The sequence below is a fragment of the Salmo salar genome, chromosome ssa04 (assembly GCF_905237065.1).
Source record: "Salmo salar chromosome ssa04, Ssal_v3.1, whole genome shotgun sequence".
Taxonomy (NCBI): Eukaryota; Metazoa; Chordata; class Actinopteri; order Salmoniformes; family Salmonidae; genus Salmo; species Salmo salar.
Window position 1 is genome coordinate 19,251,400 of NC_059445.1, and position 19,474 is coordinate 19,270,873.

Here is a 19,474-nt window from a genome sequence, read left to right on the forward strand (position 1 = left end):
TAGATCATAATGAATACGATTATATGTAAATATCCTAGATCAGCAATCCTACTCTGAGATTGTTTTGTGGATACGGGCCCAGCTATTGATTAATTTTGTCTTAATTTTGGGACCATGCCTTTGAATTATCAAACCATTTTTATTAAACCTTTATTTAACTAGGCAAGTTATTTAAGAACAAATTCTTATTTTTTGACACCCTACACCGGCCAAACCCTCCCCTAACCTGGACGACGCTGGGCCAATTGTGCGCCGCACCTATGGGACTCCCGATCACAGCCAGTTGTGATACAGCCTGGGATCGAACCAGGGTCTGTAGTGACGCCTCTAGCACTGAGATGCATTGCCTTAGACTGCTACGCCACTCGGGAACCATTAAAGAGTGTCAAGTGATCAAATCAACTAACACTTTAGCATAGTATCAAATTAACTTGCATAGTACTCATAGCAATCCCTATTTGCCCAATCAAAAGATGATTCATAGCAGGGTGCTCATATCAGATTTCTTGATCCAATATCCTCTCACTCTGTATCTTTTACAGTCAGTAGACATGTAGGATGGGAAGCCTGTTCTGCTGTTAGTCAAAGAGGAGACAATAGAAGACGGACCAGAGAGCATTGATCTGCTGAGTGGACTAAAGATGGGGGAGCAAGGTAAGAGAGAAATACATAAGCCTACATACAGTAATAGATCTTCAATGGGAATAGTGATGCATCTGTCTATAGTGTTTTCTTCATTCATAAAATCAAATCAATACAACTTACATAATGTATTAACTTGACCAGGTAAAAAAACGTAATATGTAAAAGTTATTCCACTTGTCACGTATCTTTTTGTGCATTAAAAGTACTGTACTTTAAAGTTATGCGAGTATGACAATTTTGTTGAAATTAAATACAAAAATCATTCTGTGCTGACTGACTTGGTTATTTTTGTATCATTGCAGGGACTGAGTTTCCCTTATCTCAGTGAACCAAAACATACTTCATCATTGAATCAACACAGATATTTTTAAATTATAAACTTCAATGGCTCCATATTGTTAGGTACTTGAATCACGTTGTTAGAGATGGGCTTCACTGTGGTTAACATTTGATAGTAATCTTTCTGTGTGTACAGCAAAGAGTTTCGAACATACGTACCCCAACCAAAAAACGTGTATAGAGGGCATCATTTGCACAAAACTGAAAGCTCGAACCACCACATTCAATCACGATAAGGTGACCGGGAACAAGTACAAAACACACCAGCTATGACCTCCGTTATGCAATCAGAGGCAAAAAGTCAGTACAGGGACAAAGCAGTCAGAATTCAATGGTTCAGACACGAGACGCATCTGGCAGGGACTTCAGACAATCACGGATTATAAAGGGACCAGCTACGTAGTGGACACTGACGCCTCACTTACAGACAGGCTGAACAACTTTTTTGCCCGCTGTTCCCACATGCTTCAAGATCTCCCCCATTGTTCTTGTACCCAAGCAAGCTAAGGTAACTGTACTGAATGACTATCGCCCCATAGCACTCACTTCTGTCATAATGAAGTGGTTTGAGAGGCTAGTAATGGACCATATCACCTCCACCTTACCCGACTCCCTGGACCCACTTTAATTTGCATACCGCCCCAACAGATCCACGGACGACGCAATCGCCATCGCAGTACACACAGCCCTATCTCACTGGGACGAGAGGAATACCAATGTGAGAATGCTGTTCATCGACTACAGCTCAGCTTTCAACATCATAGTGCCCTCGAAGCATATCACTAAGCTCAGGGCCCTGGGTCTGAACTCATCCCTGCTTCTACACCTGCATTACTTGCTGTTTGGGGTTTTAGGCTGGGTTTCTGTACAGCACTTTGAGATATCACCTGATGTAAGAAGGGCTTCATAAATACATTTGATTTGCTGTCCCATGTACAGTATATGGAGACACTGGACACTTCCTGTTTTTTATACTGTTTATACACACTATTTACATAGTGTATTCTTGACAGAGCTCACTCTAATACATATGCTGCTGTGCATATCATTCTTAGCATATAATTGGGTGCATTCATCCTGTGTATATATGCACAGATTGCTATTTGGATTATTTATATAGTATTTATATTGTAAATTGGATTCGTACTGTTATTTCTTGGTTTACATTTTTGATGATTTAATGATTTGTTTGACATTATAATGTTAGTAACACAAACATTTCACTGCACCCACTAAAACACTAGGCAGAGTTGCAAAGAAAAATCAAATAAAAAGAAAAGATTAAGATGGCAAAAGAACACAGACACTGGACAGAGGAGTTCTGCCTAGAAGGCCAGCATCCCGTTATCGCCTCTTCACTGTTGAAGTTGAGGACTTGTGAGGTGTCTGTTTCTCAAACTAGACACTCTAATCTACTTGTCCTCTTGCTAGTTTGTGCACCGGGGCCTCCCACTCCTCATTCTATTTAGAGCCAGTTTGCGTTGTTCTGTGAAGGGGGTAGTACAGTCATGGCCAAAAGTTTTGAGAATGACACAAATATTAATTTTCAAAGTTTGCTGCTTCAGTGTCATTAGATATTTTTTTCAGATGTTACTATGGAATACTGAAGTATAATTATACACATTTCATAAGTGTCAAAGGCTTTTATTAACAATTACATGAAGTTGATGCAAAGAGTCAATATTTGCAGTGTTGACCCTTCTTTTTCAAGACCTCTGCAATCCGCCCTGGCATGCTGTCAATTATCTTCTGGGCTACATCCTGACTGATGGCAGCCCATTCTTGCATAATCAATGCTTGAAGTTTGTCAGAATTTGTGGGTTTTTGGTTGTCCACCCGCCTCTTGAGGATTGACTACAAGTTCTCAATGGGATTAAGGTCTGGGGAGTTTCCTGGCCATGGACCCAAAATATCAATGTTTTGTTCCCTGAGCCACTTAGTTATCACTTTTGCCTTATGGCAAGGTGCTCCATCATGCTGGAAAAGGCATTGTTCGTCACCAAACTGTTCCTGGATGGTTGGGAGAAGTTGCTCTCGGAGGATGTGTTGGTACCATTCTTTATTCATGGCTGTGTTCTTAGTCAAAATTGTAAGTGAGCCCACTCCCTTGGCTGAGAAGCAACCCCACACATAAATGGTCTCAGGATGCTTTACTGTTCGCATGACACAGGACTGATGGTAGCGCTCACTTTGTCTTGTCCGGACAAGCTTTTTTCCAGATGCCCCAAACAATCGGAAAGGGGATTCATCAGAGAAAATGACTTTACCCCAGTCCTCAGCAGTCCAATCCCTGTACCTTTTGCAGACTATCAGTCTGTCCCTGATGTTTTTCCTGGAGAGAAGTGGCTTATTTGCTGCCCTTCTTGATACCAGGCCATCCTCCAAAAGTCTTTGCCTCACTGTGCATGCAGATGCACTCACACCTGCCTGCTGCCATTCCTAAGCAAGCTCTGTACTGGTGGTGCCCCGATCCCGCAGCTGAATCAACTTTAGGAGACGGTCCCGGCGCTTGCTGGACTTTCTTGGGCGCCCTGAAGCCTTCTTCACAGCAATTGAACCGCTCTCCTTGAAGTTTTTGATGATCTGATCGATGGTTGATTTAGGTGCAATCTTACCGGCAGCAATATCCTTACCTGTGAAGACCTTTTTGTGCAAAGCAATGATGACGGCACGTGTTTCCTTGCAGGTAACCATGATTGACAGATGAAGAACAATGATTCCAAGCACCACCATCCTTTTTGAAGCTTCCAGTCTGTTATTCAAACTCAATCAGCATGACAGCGTGATCTCCAGCCATGTCCTCGTCAACACTCACACCTGTGTTAACGAGAGAATCACCGACATGATGTCAGCTGGTCCTTTTCTGGCAGGGCTGAAATGCAGTGGAAATGTTTTTTGGGGATTCAGTTCATTTGCATGGCAAAGAGGGACTTTGCAATTAATTGCAATTCATCTGATCACTCTTCATAACATTTTAGAGTATATGCAAATTGCCATCATACAAACTGAGGCAGCAGACTTTGTGAAAATTAATATTTGTGTCATTCTCAACTTTTTGGTTTCTTGGCAATTTCTCACGTGGAATAGCCTTCATTTCTCAGAACAAGAATAGACTGACGAGTTTCAGAAGAAAGTGCTTTGTGTCTGGCCATTTTGAGCCTGTAATCGAACCCACAAATGCTGATGCTCCAGATACTCAACTAGTCTAAAGAAGGCTTCTTTAATCAGCACAACAGATTTCAGCTGTGCTAACATAATTGCAAAAGGGTTTTGTAATGATCAATTAGCCTTTTAAATGATAAACTTGGATTAGCTAACACAACGTGCCACTGGAACACAGGAGTGATGGTAGCTGATAATGGGCCTCTGTCCACCTATGTAGATATTATTATCCATTAAAAATCTGCCGTTTCCAGCTACTATAGTCATTTACAACATTTATTTATTTATTTTATTTCACCTTTATTTAACCAGGTAGGCAAGTTGAGAACAAGTTCTCATGTACAATTGCGACCTGGGAACATTAACACTGTCTACACTGTATTTCTGATCAATTTGATGTTATTTTAAATTGACTATTTCTTTTTGCTTTTCTTTCAAAAACAAGGACATTTCTAAGTGACCCCAAACTTTTGAACGGTAGTGTAGTATATAGGGTAGCAGACTCCAATGTGCTAGTGATGGTTGCAGTCTGATGGCCTTGTGATATAAACTGTTTTTCAGTCTCTCGGTCCCAGTTTTGATGCACCTGTACTGACCTCGCCTTCTGGATGTTAGCGGGGTGAACAGGCAGTGGCTTGGGTGGTTGTTGTCCTTGATTATCTTTTTGGCCTTCCTGTGACATCAGGTGCTGTAGGTGCCTCCTTAGATTGAAGAGGCGCTGTTGCACCTTCTTCACCACACTGTCTGTGTGGGTGGACCATTTCAGTTTGTCAGTGATGTGTATGCCGAAGAACTTGAAGGTTTCCATCTTCTCCACTGCGGTCCCGTCGATGTGGATAGGGGGGTGCTCCCTCTGCTGTTTCCTGATCAGCTCCTTTGTTTTGTTGATCCTGGCACCACACTGCCAGGTCCCTCAACTCCTCCCTGTAGGCTGTCTTGTCATTGTTGGTAATCAGGCCTATTACTGTTGTGTCGTCTGCAAACTTGATGATTGAGTTGGAGGCATGTGCGGCCACGCAGTCATGGGTGAACAGGAAGCACAGGGAGGGGGCAGAGCACGCATCCTTGTGGGGCCCCAGTGTTGAGTATCAGCGAAGTGGAGGTGTTGTTTCCTACCTTCACCACCAGGATGCGGCCCATCACGAAGTCCAGGACCCAGTTGCACAGGTCGGGGTTCAGACCCAGGGCCTCAAACTTAACGATGAGCTTGGAGGGTACTATTGTGTTGAATGCTGAGTTATAGTCAATCAACAGCATTCTTACATAGGTATTTCTCTTGTCCAGATGGTATAGGGCAGAATGCGGTGCGATGGCGATTGCATCGTCTGTGGATCTATTGGGGCGGTAAGCAAATTGAAGTGGGTCTAGGGTGTCAGGTAACGTAGAGGTGATATGATCCTTGAATAATCTCAAAGCACTTCATGATGACAGAAGTGAGAGCTACGGGCAACAGTAATTTAGTTCAGTTATTTTAGCTTTCTTGGGTACAGGAACAATGGTGGACATCTTGAACCATGTGGGGACAGCAGACTGGGCTAGGGAGAGATGGAACATGTCCGTAAACACAACAGCCAGCTGGTCTGCTCATGCTCTGAGGACGCGGCTAGGGATACCGTCTGGGCCGGCAGCCCGTGCGAGGGTTAACACGCTTAAATGTCTTATGTAGGCCACGGAGAAGGAGAGCCCACAGTCCTTGGTAGCAGGCCATGTCAGTGGCACTGTGTTATCCTCAAAGTGGGAGAAGGTGTTAGCTTGTCCGGAAGCAAACGTTGGTGGTTTTCCCTATGTAGTCCGTGATTGTCGGTAGACCCTGCCACATACGTCTAGTGTCTGAGCCATTGAATTGTGACTCCACTCTGTCTCTATACTGACCTTTTGCCTGTTTGCTTTACGGAGGGAATAACTACACTGTTTGTATTCGACCATATTCCCTGTCACCTTGCCATGGCTAAATGCAATGGTACGCTCTTTCAGTTTTGCGCGAATGCTGCCATCTATCCACGGTTTCTGGTTAGAGTAGGTTTTAATAGTCACAGTGGGTACAACATCTCCCATACTTCCTGATAGACGAATACACTGATATGGTGACTGAGTTTATGTTGTTCTCGGAGGCTACCCAGAACATATCCCAGTCCACGTGATCAAAACAATCTTGAAGCGTGGATTCCGATTGGTCAGACCAGCGTTGAATAGTCCTTAGCACGGGTACTTCCTGTTTGAGTTTCTGCCTATATGAAGGGAGGAGCAAAACTGACTCGTCATCAGATTTGCCGAAGGGACGGTGGGGGAGGGCCTTGTAGGCATCCCGGATGTTGGAGTAGCAGTGGTCGAGTGTTTTAGCAGCATGAGTACTACAGTCATTGTGTTGATAGAACTTCAGTAATGTTTTTCTCAAATGTACTTTGATAAAATCCCCAGCTACAATAAATACAGCCTCGGGATATGTGGATTCCAGTTTGCATAAAGTCCAGTGAAGTTCTTTGAGGGCCGTTGTGGTCTCGGCTTGAGGGGGAATATACACAGCTGTGACTAACTGAAGATAATTATCTTGGGAGGTAATATGGTAGGCATTTGATTGTGAGGTATTGTATGTCAGGTGAACAAAAGGACTTGAGTTCCTATATGTTATCACAATCACACCATGAGTCGTTAATCATGAAACATACACCCCCGCCCTTCTTCTTCTCAGAGAGATATTTATTCCTGTCTGCACGATGAACTGAGAACCCAACTGGCTGTACGGACTCAGACAGTATATCCCGAGAGTGCCATGTTTCCGTGAAACAGAGTATGTTACAGTCCTTGATGTTTCTCTGGAAGGAAATCCTCGCCCTGAGCTCGTAAACTTTATTATCCAGAGACTGAACATTAGCTAGTAACATACTTGGAAGTGGCGGGTGGTGTGTGCGCCTCCTGAGTTGGACTAGAAGTCCACTCAGAGTCCCTCTTTTCTGCCGGTGGTGTTTTGGATCAGCCACTGGAATCAGCTCAACCGCCCTGGGGGGTACGAGCAAAGGATCCGATTCGGGAAAGTCGTATTCCTGGTCATAATGCTGGTAATGCTTTTAAGTTACCGCCGCTCTGATATCCAAAAGTTCTTCCCGGCTGTATGTAATAACATCAAACATTTCCTGGGCTAATAATGTAAGAAATAAGACAAAAAAACGACCCGTGTCGTGCTTTGCTCTCCGGAGCAGGGTACCATTCAAAGGAGTGATCAATGGGGTAGCATTGAGTGTAGAAGTGGATCAAATAAAAAAAGTATATTCCTGGTGTTTGTGACATCCTCCGTTTGGTGAGATGCAGACCCGGTGGCAATGGCAAGACTGAGAATACCCGGTCTGTCTTGTTGAGATTTGAGACAGTTTCTACCTGGTTAGGTCATATGTGACTCACCACCTTGATTTGGTCTTATGTAGCAAAATTTGAAATTGTGTTTTTTTACATTGGATAAAAGTAGAGACTCAGCTACAAAATGGTATATCATACACTGCATTTTTGAGGAACAATGGGAAAGTAATTCTGCTTTGAAAGTTGCAAAACTTTTGAGAAAATGGCCTTTGAATGTTTTGGTATCTAGTGAAGAGCTCTTCTTTGTCTACACCCATTCAGCATTGTTCACACCCTCTTAAGCTTTAGTCCCACCCATCTCGTTTTGTTCTCACCTCTGGATAACATGAAAAACAGCCTAACCAGCCCTGCTGGCAACAATTTCATTACGCTTTTTTGCCGGCATTTACTGACACCAGCAATATTCAACAGGTGTTGTACACTTTAGCTTAAGACATGTACAGTGTTTCATTCTGGAAATGGTCCTCTACAAGCCGGAATGTTGAATACAATTATATTTGAATTTACTTTGCCAATTTTTCATGGTGTTGGTCCTTCAGACAAAATATTCACAGCAAAGTATTGTTTACCTGACTTGTTAGAGAACCGGTACTGAAGTAGAAATGTATGTCACCTGCGCAAAACTTTGTAAACTCCTGCAAGACTTCAGTTAGTATGCATGGTTCTGGTGCGTGTACTTTGGTCTTGTGCACCTGTCTTCGGTCATGAGCACAACATATTGATTGCCACACACATAGACCCGCGTTTTGAAGTTGGTTTAATAATACTTCATTGTGGACAACCGGCAGAGTAGGTTTAAATATAATTTTATTCAACATTCGTTGTCTACATAATTTAGTGACAAGGATAGAGAAAGCACTGAGAGAGAACTGTGTGTCAACTGTTGGGGTGCCGAAGATGTACTCTTAAGTCTAAATCGATTCTCAATTGCGGCTCGGTTCTAGAAACAAAGCCCTTTACTTTAATACCACATCAAAATAATTTCACAAATGTAAAATATACACGTACTGTTTTAACTGGCTTTATCACAGTTGCAGCAGACAGTATTTTTCAGTTACATGTTTCTGGCAGCCTTCTTCCGTTACACACAGGTGTTCAGAGCACGCTATATAGCTAATTAGCACAGGAGGTCCCTCTGTCTTCTATAAACACGTACTGTTACATGGATATATGGACGTGTGGGAACACTAATCCTAATCCTATAAAGGCCTGTAGTAAGGAAGGAGTAAACCTATGCTAGGACAGTTTAATATTTACCTTACTGAGTCTTTGGAATAAAGTTGTATTATTTTCTATTCTATTCTAACACACTGTTCTTTGTAAACAAGTCTGCTTTGAGCTTGAAAGATACTGATAATACGTGTAACGTAATAAGTGTGTAATGTAATGATGTGTAATGTAATAAGCAGTACCGTAATTCAAAGAACAGCGCGCATACATTTTTCATTTAACCACACCCTTTAAACTATGACGCCAACAAATGAAATCCTTTCTCTTCTGTGTAAACGGAAGTGAACAGGTGACCAAGAACCATTTCCACATTAACGTTTATATTGTTGTTATTTGGACGTTTATTAACTCACTGGAACCTTACAATATGACCCATTTAACTGCACAGCATTACCTCGTGTAGTCTTTAATTCGCATTGGAGACAGGACTTGATAAATGTTATCTAGGTAATGCTAGCTAGCTGCAAAAGTTAGCAAACAATGGCTAACTGTATGGTTTTTCACACTCAAATAGCCTCCATCATGGAGGTGCTAGCGAATGCAGCCGTGGCAGAGATCTGTAAACTCGTAGACGACGACTATGCAGTGTTTCGTTTGGAAATAACTCAAAGCCAGAAAGAAAACAGGGGATTGCGGAGGAAACTACAGTTATTGGAACTGAAGGTGGCACGGGAGCGCGCAGAGAGGACAATTCGAGAGCGCGTCCTCGCCAGTCGTCCCAGTAGTGTCAAGATCCTCGACCGATACAGAGGAATGGCAAGAGGTACATTTTGCAGAAGGCTGCAGGGCCTGTCGCCCCGTTCCCCTCTCGCATGTGTTCAGATGTGTTATCCAGAATTGGGTCTTGGTCAGTTTTTGGATAGTATGCAACTTCCCCAGATTACTTGGCTGTCTTTATTTTACCTGGCAGATCAATTAAGAACAAATTCTTCTTGCACAAAGACAATATCATATTCTAGCAAAATTCTTTTATTTCCTATTGTTATACTCAATATATATTTTTTGATGCATGTAATATAATCAATCAATAAATACTATATAAAAAAGTTATGAATAGTGTTATCTTACATCCTTGCCAATTGTAGACAGTGTCAATAGTGTACAATATAGCATTGACAGTACTTAACATAACCACTCCTTTTTCCCACAATCACTCTCAGGTGAAGGACTTCTCACTGGAGGCCACAGGAGCTTTGTGAAGCCAGCGGAACACAACGCGTGGAGAGATGACCAACCCATATCTATAGATGAGGGGAGTGGAACCTCAACCCAGCATGTTATCGTAATAGAGGTTAGTGTGCATAAAACGTGTTATTTGTAAATTACTGTACATCAAATGTTGCCCGTTTATTTCAGAAAGGCTACCCTCAGCTATTGACTTGCTTACATGTACATCCTGATTTATCTGCCATAGGGGCACTTGTGAGACTTCCCTACGACATTATTATCCAATTCAGCTCATGTACCTGTAATAACCTCCTCTCTTCTTGTCAGTCTGCAGATGCAGAGGCTGCAGGTCCTGGAGGATCGTCTCTGGTCAAGCAGGAGAGGACTGAAGGAGATGACCCACGACACAGCAGAGACATCCAGACTGGCGCAGTGGCACCCATTGTAGCCACGGAGAACCCCACCGCCCCGCCCCAGCCCAGGAACCGATGCAGCATCACGGAGGTCAGTGGAATGCTGAACGCCGTCCTCAAGTCAGAGACAGACAGCGAGAATTTAACTGTAACACACAGGCTCTTACACACAGGACCTGACCAAATGTCAGACCCAGAGAGACTGGGTCTGGGACCACTGGGCTGTCGTCCTGCTCCTGGCTCAGAGTATTTGCTTTACGGTATCCCGAGCCCGAGGATGGTTCATTCCCATCGGGACTCAGGTGACACGTTGGAGACTGGCAATGATCTGTCTTGTTCTTACACTACAGAGATGGACCCTGGCAACATGCCCTTGGGCTTAGAGAGACAAACTGATCTGTCTCGAGAGGACTGGAACCAGTACAGTAGTAGTGTATACACTGAAGGGTGCCTAGATAAGAAAGGGGATGATATAGTAGTAGATGATGTGAAAGTGGAGGGTGACGTGCCTCTGACATGGAATGTAGACAAGACTCACTTAGGAGAAGGACATTCAAAAGGCAGAGATTTTTTAGATTACAGGGAAAGCTTGGAGACAAATCCAAATGTCGCGACCCACTCCCATTTGCACGTGCTCAGGGATCGTGAACCTGTGTCCACGTCGATGGGGCCTTCCAATTCACATGGCTGCGTCCTTTTCGATCAGGTATTGAACTCAGAGGACCAAAGGGCCAAGGAGCAGGGAGGGAGACCAACATCTGGCAATAGCAAAGAGAAACGGTTCCTCTGCATGTTCTGTAACAAAGGCTTCAGCTGCCCCCAGAAGGTGGAGATCCATCAGAGGGTCCACACAGGAATTAAACCCTTCAGCTGTACCCAGTGTCACATGCGCTTTGCTGAGGCTGGCAACCTGAAGAGGCACCAGAGGGTCCACACAGGGGAGAAACCCTTCAACTGTACCCAGTGTCAGATGCGCTTCACCCAGGCTTGCCACCTGAAGAGGCATCAGAGGGTCCACACAGGGGAGAAACCCTACAGCTGCCCCCGGTGCGATATGCGCTTCGCCCAGGCTGGCAACCTGAAGATGCACCTGAAGGTCCACACGGAAGAGAGGCCGTTCGCCTGTACACACTGCGGGAAGAGGTTCTCAGAGAGGAGCTATCTCAAGATACACCAGCAGAAAAAACATTCCACTCGATAGCTTCTGATTTTCATTGTTGTCAGCAGAAAAGATCCACAGATGCATTTGGAATAACGAGAGTAACACATTTCAGTGTTGAATATTCCTGGTAGAATATTACATTCAGACATTGTGTACTATATAAGCCTAAAAAGTCTTACATATTGTGTTTGTACTGTGTAGGCTATATGATGTTCAGAATTGCATGTTTCATTACCTGCATTCAACTACTTAATTTTTTCCCCAATACTATTTCTATGAGAAAATGTATGCAGTTTATCAACTTCATGGTGATTTTTGTGTTGAGACATTACATTTACATTTTAGTAATTTAGCAGATGCTCTTATCCAGAGCGACTTATATCACAGATATAGCAAGTACCGTTTCCCTCAAAGTAGTTATCAGTAATATCTGTGCAAGTAGGAAAATACTATTTGTATTTATTTGCATTTATTTATTTTAATGATTCGGGGGGGCTTTCGGATTCATTTAAGATTCTATTTGAAGAGGTTGGGTTTCTGAAGATTGTCAGTGAATCTGCTGTCCTTGCTTCAGGGGGAAGCTGGTTCCACCAATCGGGTTCCAGGACAGAGAAGAACATTGCCTGGGCTGGCCGGGGGATGGCCAAGAGACCATAGGTGGCAGAACGGAGTGCTTGGGTTGGGGTGTAGGGTTTGATTATAGCCGGAAGGTAGGGAGGGGCAGTTCCCCTTGCTGCTCCGTAAGCATGCACCATGGTCTGCTAGTGGATGCAAGCTTCAACTGGAAGCCAGTAGAGTGTGCTGAGGTGTGGGGTGACATGGGAGAACTTGGGAAGGTTGAACACCCAGCAGACTGCGGAGTTCTGGATAAGTTGCAGGGGTTTGATGGCACAAGCAGGAAATCCAGGCAACAGAGTTGTAGTAGTCTAGACAGGAGGTGACAAGCGCAGGGATTAGGACCTGCACCGCTTCCTGTGTGAGGAAGGGTCGTACTCTATAGATGTTATAGAGCACGTGTCAAACTCATCACTCATGTTGTAGAGCATGAACCTGTAGGAGCGAGTCACTGCTTCGATGTTCTTTGCACTCTGGGAGGGGGACACCATGGAGCCGCAGCTTCGTCTTGTTGAGTTTGAGGTGGTGGGTCGACATCCAAGCTGAGATGTCTGCCAGGCATGCAGAGACGTGTATGTGTGGTTTTCATGTGGTGTATTTTAACACTTAAATGTTTAATAAACACAAATGGGACTTTTCATTGTAAGACTTTCATTGAGACCCTTTAGTATACACCCTTTAGTATATCACATCTAATCTCACCCTATTCTGCATACACTCGACAGCGCTTTATAACTGTAGTGGGGATGGGTAAACACTTCATGTTGAAAGTGTGTTTATTACAGGGCTGGCATTATGGGCGGGTCTTAGGGGGGCCCGCCATACTGTATCTCCATAATCGTCCAAACAAAATATTTTAATATTTATCATTTATTTGACCGAGACGCGCTGACAGAAAGACCCATTACTGTCAGATAAAGTATCCGAGCAGCCAAAACAGCGCCCCTCTGTCTCAGTATGTGTAGCCCATGTATCTGATGCTGTCTGGACTAAAAGAGCATGGCATGACATTCTCTTTTTTGACAGCATCAGATAAATGGGCTACATATTGTAAGACAGAAAGGTGCTGTTTCAGTCGTTCGGATGCTATTTTGGACTAACGTGTGAAGGTAACCTACTTTTAAAGTGATTTGTTTTACAATCAGAAGACAACATCATGACGTGTTGTGTTCATGCCACATTAAAAGGCAGACTAATACATTTTTACAGTTAAACTACATGCATTACTATACAACCCACAAAAGAAGCGCAAAAGCAGTCATTTGGACTGCTCATGAATACAAAAAAAATGCATTAGGCTACTCTGCTATTTTTAAAGTCATGCCTCCCTCCGTCCTAGACTTTTCCTAAATAAGTCTATAATACACATGGTCAGAATCTTAATATCACAAACAGAATTGGTGTTATAGACAGTTTCAGGAGGCCCCTTCTCCCCACAATATGGCCTGCTCCCCACCTTCTCCCGATTAGTTGAAGATGCCATGCCCAGTTGAGACTTACGCCGATAATTGTCTCAAAGCTGAACCTAAACTATACCGGCACTAAAATCAAACGCATAAGAGATTAAATAAATTAAGTAGGCTAAAGTATGATGGGGGAGAATCGATGGGTTGATGAGTAGGGGGAAGCGAACAATGCATAATTATGTAATCACCAATTGTTAATGAAACACAGGGTGGGCCATTCTATTGTATTGATCTATTTTAATTCTAATCTAAACATGGTATGTACTCTATCAGTGTATTCTGGACCTCTTGGAGTACACTGTGAGAGCGTGTGTAATTTACAATGGCAAGCAGGCCAAGATGAATGAATGCACTCTTTAGCGTTGCTACAAAATCTGAATAAAAACGACTCAGATGGTGGGGAAGAATGAATCATGATCACATCTCTGAGTATTCTTCTGATTCTGAGCCTCAACCTGAACCTATTCCTCTGAGTCCTAAGCGCAAAACATACATATTTGTGCACACTGAGCAGGTGGTAGCGCCACCACCAAATGAAATGGTGAGACAGGAAAGCGGACGGCACTATTCGGAATAGAACAAGCCGGTGAGAAATCTACGGGTCATTATCAGCACAAAATGTCATCACTGAGAGAGCAGGCCCTACATCTCAAGCAAGAAACCAATTCAGCAACGCACTCCGCAGCTTTCGTTGTTTAGGCTGTGTGACATGGACATGCTCCAACTGATAATTGACTTTTTGACTGTCATATCAACACTTATATTCATTATGCTATTATTGCCTTCGTGATGATTTTCACTCTTATCAAGCACACTTGGCGCTTGTAATGATATTTAGGCTACTTTCATCAATTGACAGTGCGTCTTGGCTGTTGGTGTATTATTTTTATTTTGTTGTTATAAATATACCGTGTTCCAACACCTATGCTTTCTGTTTCATAGGTGTAACAAAGCCACTCCACAAATACAATTTACTGAACACTTGAATATTATATATATTTTTTACATATATCCACATAGGTCCTGAAAAAAAACGTGCCCCCCTATGAAAAAATCAAATGCCCGTCCAACGGATTTGTTCTGGCGCCCGCCCTGGTTTATTATCTGTGTGCGTGTGTACATTATGTATCTGATGGAGTGTATGTCTATTTAATCTGTATCACCTGTCTCTTCCAGGAGTAGGAGGGTCCAGAGGTGCTGCTGGTGAAGGAGGAGGGGTATGAGGAGGGTCTGGGGAACCCTGAGGGGACCATGGTCATGGAGGACAACCAGACTACACCTCCTGAAACCACAGAGGAACCAGCTGAGCAGCACAGGACCACACACAGTCTCACTGAGGTGAGCCCACTGTGAACTACTGTCTGAATGGTATTAGGTCAGGGCCCGTATACACAAAGCCTCTCAGAGTAGGAGTGCTGATCTAGGATCAGTTTAGCCTTTTAGATCATAATGAATAAGACTATGTAGACAGGTGAGGACGGTCAGCACTCTTACTCTGAGATGCTTTGTGGATTTAATTTTGTCTAAACTGTGGGACCATGCCTTTTAATGATCGAACCATTAGTGTAAAGTAATCAAATGAACTAACATGTTTTTTATTTAACCTTTATTTCATCAGGTAGTCATACTGAGACCAAGGTCTCTTTTACAGATGAGCCCTGAATTACAGAAATTAGATTAAATACACACATCAAAATATAAATCCAAAATGCAACCAGAAAGAAAAGTCATAAAAAACAAACGCATTAATCAGTAACAAGGTCCTCAATCAGCCTTCTGAATTGCCCTAGAGGCACCAAAACATCAAATGTGAGAACATTTGGAAGATTGTTCCACAAATACGGTGCAAGAAAACTAAAAGCTGATTAACCTAACTTAGAGACCAAAGGAATTCCTGGAGTAAGCCAACCCTGACACCGGGTGTAGTAACTCGTAAGTCTAAAGTTGAGCAATAATGTTAGGTACAGTGGGAGTTTTTGTAAAAGGGCGTTATAAATGAAAATGTATCAACCTATGTGACATCAGAGGGCCAACCAACTTTCTGATAGAGATTGCTTTGATGAGTACTAAATCTGACGCCCGTATTAAAACACTACGATAACAGCATCTAACAGCTTTAATGAAGTGGCAGCTGCGTTAGTGTAGATGATGTCGCCATAGACTGAATAATTTGCTGTCTACTATTTGGCGAGAGGCATGACCTATTTCTTTAGAAGAAGCCTATTTTTATTCTCAACTTCTCTATATTATTTTTAAAAGACAGCTTTTCAGCTATCCAGATGTCCAGACATTTGTAAGCAGGGACACGATCAATATGGACACAGTCCAAAGTACATTAGTTATTATTATGCGCTCTAGAGAACAACATATGCTTAGTTTTACCTGCATTCAATACTAATTTCAGGTCAATAAAGTTTTTGCGTAATACGATGAAGACCGATTGTAGTTCAGATAAAGCCTGGTCAATCGTGGGGGCAATAGCATACACAACAGTATCATTGGCATGCAGGTTACAATTTTTTGTAACCTGCAACAATATTGTTAATGTAAACAGTAAAAAGTACAGGACCCAGAATTGACCCCTGCGGGTCTATTTGTCAAGTAATTTTTAAACCAGTTATATTGAACAAAAATATAAATGCAACATGTAAAGTGTTGGTCCCATTTTTCATGAGCTGAAATAAAAGATCCCAGAAATGTTCCATATACACAAAAAGCTTATTTCTCTCAAATGTTGTTCACAAATTTGTTTACATCCCTGTTAGTGATAATTTCACCTTTGCCAAGATAATCCATCCACCTGACAGGTGTGGCTTATCAAGAAACTAAACGGCATGATCATTACACAGGTGCAACTTGTGTTGGGGACAATAAAAGGACACTCTAAAATGTGCTGTTTTGTCACACAACACAATGCCACAAGTTTTGAGGGTGTACAATTGGCATGCTGACTGCAGGACTGTCCAACAAAGCTGTTGCCAGAGAATTTAATGCAAATTTCTTGCACATAAGCCTCCTCCAACATAGTTTGAGAATTTGTCAGAATTCAGAACTCCGACTAAAAGTGGTAGGCCGCATAAGATCACAGAACAGGACCGCCGAGTGCTAAAGCGCGTAACGCGTAAAAATCCGCTGTCCTCGGTTGCACTACCGACATCCAAACTGCCTCTGGAAGCAACGTCATCACAATAACTGTTCGTCGGGAGCTTCATGAAATGGGTTTCCATGGCCGAGCAGCCACACACAAGCCTAAGATCACCATGCGCATTGCCAAGCGTCGGCTGGAGTGGTGTAAAGCTCGCCACCATTGCACTCTGAAGCAGTGGAAATGCGTTCTCTGGCGTGATTACGCTTCACCATCTGGCAGTCTGACAGACGAATCTGGGTTTTTAGGATGCCAGGAGAACACTACCTGCCCCAATGCATAGTGCCAACTGTAAAGTTGGGCGGAAGAGGAATAATAGTTTGGGCTAGGCCCTTTAGTTCCAGTGAAGGGAAATCTTAATGCTACAGCATTCAAATATATTCAACTATTCTGTGCTTCCAACTATGTAGCAACATTTTGGGGAAATCCCTTTTCTGTTTCAGCATGACAATGCCCCTGTGCACAAAGCGAGGTTCATACAGAAAGGGTTTGTTGAGATCGGTGTGGAAGATCTTGACTGGCCTTGCCAGAGCCCTGACCTGAACCCCATCAAACACCTTTGGGATGAATTGGAATGCCGACTACAAGCCAGACCTAGTTGCCCAACATCAGTGCCCAACGTCACTAATGCTCTTGTGGCTGAATGGAAGCAAGTCCCCGCAGCAATGTTCCAACATCTAGTGGAAAGCCTTTCCAGAAGAGTGGAGGCTGTTATAGCAGCAAAGGGGGACCAACTCCATATTAATGCCCATGATTTTTAGAATGTAATGTTCGACGAGCAGATGTCCACTTGTGGCCAAAAGTTTTGAGAATGACACAAATATTAATTTTCACAAAGTCGGCTGCCTCAGTTTGTATGATGGCAATTTGCATATACTCCAGAATGTTATGAAGAGTGATCAGATGAACTGCAATTAATTGCAAAGTCCCTCTTTGCCATGCAAATGAACTGAATCCCCCCAAAACATTTCCACTGCATTTCAGCCCTGCCACAAAAAGACCAGCTGACATCATGTCAGTGATTCTCTCGTTAACACAGGTGTGAGTGTTGACGAGGACAAGGCTGGAGATCACTCTGTCATGCTGATTGAGTTCGAATAACAAACTGGAAGCTTCAAAAGGAGGGTGGTGCTTGGAATCATTGTTCTTCCTTTGTCAATCATGGTTACCTGCAAGGAAACACGTGCCGTCATCATTGCTTTGCACAAAAAGGGCTTCACAGGCAAGGATATTGCTGCCAGTAAGATTGCACCTAAATCAACCATCTATCAGATCATCAAGAACTTCAAGGAGAGCGGTTCAATTGTTGTGAAGAAGGCTTCAGGGCGCCCAAGAAAGTCCAGCAAGCGCCAGGACCATCTCCTAAAGTTGATTCAGCTGCGGAATCGGGTCAACACCAGTACAGAGCTTGCTCAGGAATGGCAGCAGGCAGGTGCACGCACAGTGATAGCGAAGACTTTTGGAGGATGGCCTGGTGTCAAGAAGGGCAGCAAATAAGCCACTTCTCTCCAGGAAAAACATCAGGGACAGACTGATATTCTGCAAAAGGTACAGGGATTGGACTGCTGAGGACTGGGGTAAAGTAATTTTCTCTGATGAATCCCCTTTCCGATTGTTTGGGGCATCTGGAAAAAAGCTTGTCCGGAGAAGACAAGGTGAGCGCTACCATCAGTCCTGTGTCATGCCAACAGTAAAGCATCCTGAGACCATTCATGTGTGGGGTTCCTTCTCAGCCAAGGGAGTGGGCTCACTCACAATTTTGCCTAAGAACACAGCCATGAATAAAGAATGGTACCAACACATCCTCCGAGAGCAACTTTTCCCAACCATCCAGGAACAGTTTGGTGACGAACAATGTATTTTCCAGCATGATGGAGCACTTTGCCATAAGGCAAAAGTGATAACTAAGTGGCTCGGGGAACAAAACATCGATATTTTGGGTCCATGGCCAGGAAACTCCCCAGACCTTAATCCCATTGAGAACTTGTAGTCAAGCCTCAAGAGGCGGGTGGACAACCAAAAACCCACAAATTCTGACAAACTTCAAGCATTGATTATGCAAGAATGGGCTGCCATCAGTCAGGATGTAGCCCAGAAGATAATTGACAGCATGCCAGGGCGGATTGCAGAGGTCTTGAAAAAGAAGGGTCAACACTGAAAATATTGACTCTTTGCATCAACTTCATGTAATTGTCAATAAAAGCCTTTGACACTTATAAAATGTGTGTAATTATACTTCAGTATTCCATAGTAACATCTGACAAAAATATCTAAAGACACTGAAGCAGCGAACTTTGTGGAAATTAATATTTGTGTCATTCTCAAAACTTTTGGCCACGACTGTATGTTGATGGTTGTGCTGGAGATGATGAATATAAAGTCGACAATTTTTTAAATGTCCTTTTAAGCAAGGCATCTAGTACATAACAGGTAGTAAATTGGTGAAATGAAAACAAAAAGATTCCCTAGAAGTTGACTGGTTAACCGTCGAGTTAGCTAGAGTCCGGCAGCGTGAAGGACAGTCGATTGACTGACCAGTGTCAATTAAACCACAGTTTCTCTCAAATAATAAGCCTGCCAAGGTAAAATGATGTTTAAAAGCATCACTTATCGCATTCTTATCAGTTAGCCAGAGTCAGACAGAACTTGCTTAGGCAGGGAAGAGGAATTTCTACACTTCAGTGCATTTACTGTTACTGTTCAAAATCACCAGCAGAGTCAGAGACAGTTCATCTGTTTCTCACAATTCACCAGCAGAGTCAGAGACAGTGCATCTGTT

General features: G+C 43.1%; 1 protein-coding gene across 3 annotated transcripts in view; it reads left to right on the forward strand.

Annotated features, from left to right (window-relative positions):
- Nucleotides 1-323: 323 nt before the first annotated feature.
- LOC106602421 (zinc finger protein with KRAB and SCAN domains 8-like) overlaps nucleotides 324-19,474 on the forward strand; it is a 29,258-nt gene continuing 10,107 nt past the window's right edge. Inside the window, exons 1-4 of one of the 3 annotated variants that reach the window (XR_006769707.1) lie at nucleotides 8,898-9,490; nucleotides 9,888-10,018; nucleotides 10,222-10,398; nucleotides 14,727-14,888. Coding sequence is in view for 2 of the 3 variants with exons in the window: in XM_014195043.2 (XP_014050518.2) it covers nucleotides 9,208-9,490; nucleotides 9,888-10,018; nucleotides 10,222-11,508 (1,701 nt within the window). In the remaining variant the exon portion in view is untranslated. Of the gene's footprint in view, nucleotides 655-8,225; nucleotides 9,491-9,887; nucleotides 10,019-10,221; nucleotides 12,725-14,726; nucleotides 14,889-19,474 lie in introns of those variants that run through there. The other 2 variants (XM_014195044.2, XM_014195043.2) reach the window with 2 other exon arrangements.